Below are 6694 nucleotides of genomic sequence, written 5' to 3'. Positions count from 1 at the left end.
AAATAAAAAAATAATATAAAACAATTACATTATATTAACATATTACCTTAAAAAAAAAACACCTTTTAACAATTTAACATCCTTGAAGTTTACTATTTCATTAAATAATGTAACATTTTGTTATTTCCAATTAAATTTTTTTTTTAAATCTGAACATTCAAAATAAAACTTGAAAACAAAATGATAATAACCTTAAATGCATATTATTTTGATGAATCATAGTGTATTAATTATAGTGGCAACATCCTTATAAAAAATTAATTAAAAATGAAATCTAAACATTTAAAATAGAACTTAAAGACAAATTAATAATAATGTATATCACATATTATTTTAAATCCATGCTCCACTCAACATAATTGTATCATAATATATGTACAGTGGCAACATCCTTATACATCCAAGTTGGGCCAGTGGCACATATGCAGATCATGCAATTCCACAAAATTTGGTCTCTACAATAAAAGACGAATGCAGATCATCATGCAAATTTTGGTCTCTCCAATAAAGCATATCAGAAATCTACTTTGTTACCATATTTAAAATTTGGAAATTACTTTAATATTATATTAAAAAGTTTAAAATTCATACTCAAATACAACTAATAATTGATAAGATAAAAGTACAAAATAAAAATGATAAAAATGTTAAATATTAACATAACAATGGTTATAACCATCTAAACATTCAAACATTAACATGCTTTTATATTTTTTCTGATAATAAAAATTCATATATTTTTTCTGATAATAAAAATTGTTATAATTGTATGAAATATCACTAGTTTCAAAGTAAGAGGGTTCAAACCAAACACATGCAACAGAATAAAGAAGAATATATTGCATTTCAGAATTCACTTGTATGTACAGATCCAGCACAGAGTTGAGCCAAGGATTTCAATAAAAAGCTTGGAACCATCCCGAAACAGACAAACTAATCTTTCTTTGTGGATTTGCCACAAAGTGACGGGTGAATGTAAGGGATGACACCTCCACCAGAGATGACACCTTTGATCAAAGTATCAAGTTCTTCATCTGCTCTAATGGCCAGCTGCAAATGCCTTGGAGTAATACGTTTAACCTTGAGATCTTTACTGGCATTTCCTGCCAGTTCTAAAATCTCTGCACAAACATACTCCAGAACGCCTGCAGCATATACTGCTGCGGTAGCTCCTACCCTTACATTTGAAGATACTCGAGACTTCAAGAAACGGTGGATCCGTCCCACTGGAAACTGCAATAAGCAAAACATTTCAGTCCACATATTACAGGAGCCCTTTGTCAGAGTATTTGAATTGTTACAAAGCTTTTGAATCAAGATTTTGGCATGAAAATTTATAGAAAGTAAACAGATACCAACCAAGTCTAGAAAGTTCAACATATTACAGGAATTGTGTGGAGTTCTTGTTCACAGAAGTATTTGAGATGTTTCATCCTAAAAACAAATCTCTGGAATTACTTCAGTTGAATCATGAAAATCGATAAATACAAATGCAAGTAAAAGAACTGAAAAACCTGCTCCACATAGTAACCGAGGCATGTATTCGGATTGTCACGGATGACATTGTTCTTGCTTAGTGAATTACTACTTTAGGGGTTGAGATTTTCATGCTTTATTTTTAAATTTTAAATTATTTTTTACTTATTTATAATAATTTAATTTAGAATTATAATTTAGTTATGTTTTAATAATTTTGAATTTTTAATATAAATAATAGGAAATAATTTAGTTTAGAATTATAATTTAGTCATGTTTTAATAATTTTGAATTTTTAATATAAATACTAGGAAATGTATCATAAAATAAAATAAATATTGATTTTAAGTATGGGGGATTTACGCAGTGCATTATATTAGATATCATTTTTGGGATTCAACTGCGTTAAGTAAGTCATTCAAACGTATGACCATTTCCATGAGAGGTAGTCGTAACTGACTAATTTCTCATGATTTTTGAATAGTTCACTTAGCACTCATTCAAAAATCATGAGAAATTAGTCAGTTACGACTACCTCTCATGGAAATGGTCATACGTTTGAATGACTTACTTAACGCAGTTGAATCCCAAAAATGATATCTAATATAATGCACTGCGTAAATCCCCCATACTTAAATTCAAAAAGAGTCAAGGGATCTCTACTTGAATGGTTCATGAGGCACAATACTTGCTAAGGTTTTGTAAATGGGGTAGCAAGCTAAGTGGGCTTGATTGTGGGGAAAAACTCCACAGTTAAGCGCGCTTGAGCCAGAGGAGTTCTGGGATGGGTGACCTCCTGGGAAGTCCTGGTTACCGGGTGCAAGCCCCGGAAGTGATGATTGATGCTATGTGATTCGTTCTCCACATTTCACTAGTTTCAATCCCACTTCTTCACCCCTGTGAGCATCACCCGATGCAATGAGTGCTAAGTGAACTATTCAAAAATCATGAGAAATTAGTCAGTTACGACTACCTCTCATGGAAATGGTCATACGTTTGAATGACTTACTTAACGCAGTTGAATCCCAAAAATGATATCTAATATAATGCACTGCGTAAATCCCCCATACTTAAATTCAAAAAGAGTCAAGGGATCTCTACTTGAATGGTTCATGAGGCACAATACTTGCTAAGGTTTTGCAAATGGGGTAGCAAGCTAAGTGGGCTTGATTGTGGGGAAAAACTCCACAGTTAAGCGCGCTTGAGCCAGAGGAGTTCTGGGATGGGTGACCTCCTGGGAAGTCCTGGTTACCGGGTGCAAGCCCCGGAAGTGATGATTGATGCTATGTGATTCGTTCTCCACATTTCACTAGTTTCAATCCCACTTCTTCACCCCTGTGAGCATCACCCGATGCAATGAGTGCTAAGTGAACTATTCAAAAATCATGAGAAATTAGTCAGTTACGACTACCTCTCATGGAAATGGTCATACGTTTGAATGACTTACTTAACGCAGTTGAATCCCAAAAATGATATCTAATATAATGCACTGCGTAAATCCCCCATACTTAAATTCAAAAAGAGTCAAGGGATCTCTACTTGAATGGTTCATGAGGCACAATACTTGCTAAGGTTTTGCAAATGGGGTAGCAAGCTAAGTGGGCTTGATTGTGGGGAAAAACTCCACAGTTAAGCGCGCTTGAGCCAGAGGAGTTCTGGGATGGGTGACCTCCTGGGAAGTCCTGGTTACCGGGTGCAAGCCCCGGAAGTGATGATTGATGCTATGTGATTCGTTCTCCACATTTCACTAGTTTCAATCCCACTTCTTCACCCCTGTGAGCATCACCCGATGCAATGAGTGCTAAGTGAACTATTCAAAAATCATGAGAAATTAGTCAGTTACGACTACCTCTCATGGAAATGGTCATACGTTTGAATGACTTACTTAACGCAGTTGAATCCCAAAAATGATATCTAAAATAAATATTGATGTTTATTTTTATTTAGTCATACTTCTAATGTATATGATTATGTTAGTTCTTAGATATTAGATACTTATCTAATACAATATTTAATAAGTTGTTAGATATTTTTAGCTTTTCAAGACATTTATCTAATGGAATGTTTAATACTGATAAGGTGAGCTAAGCACTATGTGTTTCTAATTGATTTTGTCTATTGTGAGTTTAATATGGTAGGATCTCAAAGCAACTATGGACAAAGTAGAAAGAGCAAAATCAAGAAAATAGGGAAGATGTGCTCATAATGGACATGTAGGGGTGATTCATTGAGGAGAATCCCAGCCACAAAATTAGTGTTTCAAAAGTTGAGTCTCAAGTTTTGACAACACACATCCATAAAGAAATCTAGCAGGAGACTTCATTGTTACAAAGTCATCCGTAAAAGAATGTTAAGGTGAGAAAAATCACAAGTTTAATATGGAGGTGAGAAAAATCACAAGTTTAATATGGTAGGATCTCAAATCAACTATCGACCAACTATTAAGAGCAAAATCAAGAAAAGGGGAAAGATGTGCTCATAATGGACTTGTATGGGTGATTGGTTGAGGAGAATCCCAGCCACACAATTAGTGTTTCAAAAGTTGAGTCTCAAGTTTTGACAACACACATCCATAAAGAAATTGAGCAGAAGACTTCATTGTTACAAAGTCATCCGTAAAAGAATGCTAAGGTAAGCAAAATCACAACTAAGAGGGAGATTGCTCAATAATTTCTTTATATCTACTATTGTCTAGAATGATTTGGATGGTACTTTTTGATGATTGAGGCAAGGGGCACCTAGTTCACTTATTACAGAGGTCAAGATCTCTTCTAGGTATAAAATAAAATTCTCCCTTGGCATTATTAGTTTTGGTAAAAGTAATGACTAAAGCTAAAAAAAATGGACTATTATGGTTATGTTTTAAATGAAGCAACTAGGGTTTCCTAAAAAGAGAAATTTTGATATTGCAAAAATTTAAAAACTAGTCTCTACAAGTAATATAAACAAATCTTTGTAATACAAGCAAATAAGGATGATTTCTTCTCCAAAGAACTATATATGAGTTGTAATGTATGAGAAATGAGATGTAATGTATGTGAGTGAACACCTTCATGTATGAAGAAGAATTTTGGGAATTTATGGAGAATGGCTTCTAAGAGCATGATAAAACAACTCAATGGCCATAAAATTTAACTTGTAAAAATAAGGCAAAAAAAAACAACATACATGGAACATTGGTTTATTTAAAATCCTTCAATCTCGGAGGAAAGTGAGGTGGGTGTGTATAGAAGTTGTGACCTGGATTTGATACCACTTGTTGGGAATTACGATTTCCCTTAGACCAAAACCCACAGGTGTTAGTCAAGGATGGCATAGCCAAAAATAAGTATCCACTAGAGGTGATTAGTTCATGTAGCTAAACATAGGGGAGCATTGGTTTATGCAATGTCCAACAAACTCAAGTTTAAATTTGATAATGGAAAGATTAATTACAAAGAAAGCCTACAATACTATGGAGCTAGGATATCAATACAGACTTGGTAAGGTTTCCTCCTCAAAACAATCTTCTCTGCATCAACTAGTCACTCTTCCTAGGTGTTGTCCACAGCAATCCCCAGTTGGATAATTTCATTCTTTCAATTCCATTGTATGTACTATCTAATGCAATGTTTAATAGTGACAATGTGAGTTAAGCACTATGTGTTTGTAATTGATTTTGTCTATTGTGAGTTTAATATGTGTTGGAGTCACTATTTCCCTTACACCAAAACCGGCAGGTGTTAGTAAAGACACACATCCCTAGATTTAAGCACATGCCACCAAACACATGGGGAGCATTGACCTTCTACACCGCCATTAACAAAAAGCCAACACTATGTAGCATATAACCTTAGTGCCATGGATCTCATCAAAAGCTAAAGGCATGAACCTTAACCTTGTGCATGGTCCTCAACTATAGCGATCCTCTACCTCCCGACGGAGTTTATCCCCAAAGACGAGACGCTCTGTGGAAACTCTCTATTTAAAAACCCTCCACTGCCCGCTTCAATTCGAAATCAATGTTGTCTGTCTACCAATGGAGAATTGGCGTACCTTTTCACCTAATGGTTTTACCTTGTCAGGACCCTATCACAGACCATTTCTTCCACAAATCAAACATCAAATGGACATAAAAGATGATAATAACTAGCAAGGAACAACCTGATGTGGGGATGTGCCGTACGTCCCAAGGAAAACATCAAAACCAGCACAAACCAAAAGGATGCAGCCGAGAGGGCAAGTGTGGTCTACAACTGCTAGGGTTTATGGAGGTGGGCCAGATAGATATTTCTAAGAATTTTTTCTTAATTTTACATACAGCCATAAGCCATTAATGTCAATAAGATTTTAATGGTTCTTCATGTGTGAATCGAATTGATATTCTAACAACCATTAACCAAAAGGGCTACCATCCTAGAAATCTCATAAGAGGTTTCTGGAATAGGAAACGGTTTTCACAAATTCGTAAAATAAACAATATGGGTCTCACACAGTCCAACTGAAATTCGGTCTTTAATAACAAATGAACCTAGCGCACGCCCGTTTACACGGATCTCTCATTGAATAGTAAAAGTCACAGACATATATCATTTCACAACAATGAGCAACATAAACGTTGAAAAAATCAAAAGGAAATTGCAGTATCAATATTGGAAAACATTAGAACCTGTAGGCCCGCACGAAATGAGCGAGAAACTGGATTTTTCCTCTCAGTTTTATCATTAGCGGCTGTGGTGGATTTTCCCTTCTGGGGGACCTTCGCAGCTTTGACGGATTGATTGCCTTTTACTTTCGGTAGGCCCTCGGCACCTTTGCCAGATTGATTCTCTCCCACAACCATTGTGTCTTCCTGGTATAAGCGCTTGGATAATCAAGTAGATCTATAGACCTGCAAATGCCGTCTTTTTCTCAAAACCCACTTTACATGGGTTACATGGGTTGCAGAAAAGAAAACAACTAAATAGAGCAGTATAATCAAGTAGATCTATAGACCTGGGTTACATGGGTATAAGCGCTTGGATAATCAAGTAGATCTATAGACCTGCAAATGCCGTCTTTTTCTCAAAACCCACTTTACATGGGTTACAGATATCTCCCACTCTTGGATAATGCAGAAAAAAAAACAGCTTAATAGAGCAGTGCGAACGTGCAGAAAGACTGTTTGTATTTGAGCATGAAAAACAGTAGATAAAAGACCTGAATAAGTACCTTGAGCTTTCAGAGGTGGCGATGTGCA

The 6694-nt window shown here is 35.4% G+C and overlaps 1 protein-coding gene across 1 annotated transcript; it reads right to left on the bottom strand.

Annotated features, from left to right (window-relative positions):
* Positions 1–933: 933 nt before the first annotated feature.
* LOC149165057 (putative histone H2A variant 3) lies at positions 934–6298 on the bottom strand. Its single transcript, XM_089431076.1, has 3 exons — positions 6248–6298; positions 6125–6202; positions 934–1233 (listed from the first exon to the last, which is right to left on the bottom strand). The coding sequence occupies exons 1-3, from the start codon at positions 6296–6298 to the stop codon at positions 934–936; spliced, it is 429 nt and encodes a 142-aa protein (XP_089287202.1).
* Positions 6299–6694: the final 396 nt, after the last annotated feature.

The sequence above is a fragment of the Pinus tabuliformis genome, chromosome 5_1 (genome assembly GCF_031772625.1).
Source record: "Pinus tabuliformis cultivar Carrire ecotype Pingquan chromosome 5_1, CPIR1, whole genome shotgun sequence".
Taxonomy (NCBI): domain Eukaryota; kingdom Viridiplantae; phylum Streptophyta; class Pinopsida; order Pinales; family Pinaceae; genus Pinus; species Pinus tabuliformis.
This window is presented reverse-complemented; position numbering and strand designations above follow the sequence as displayed.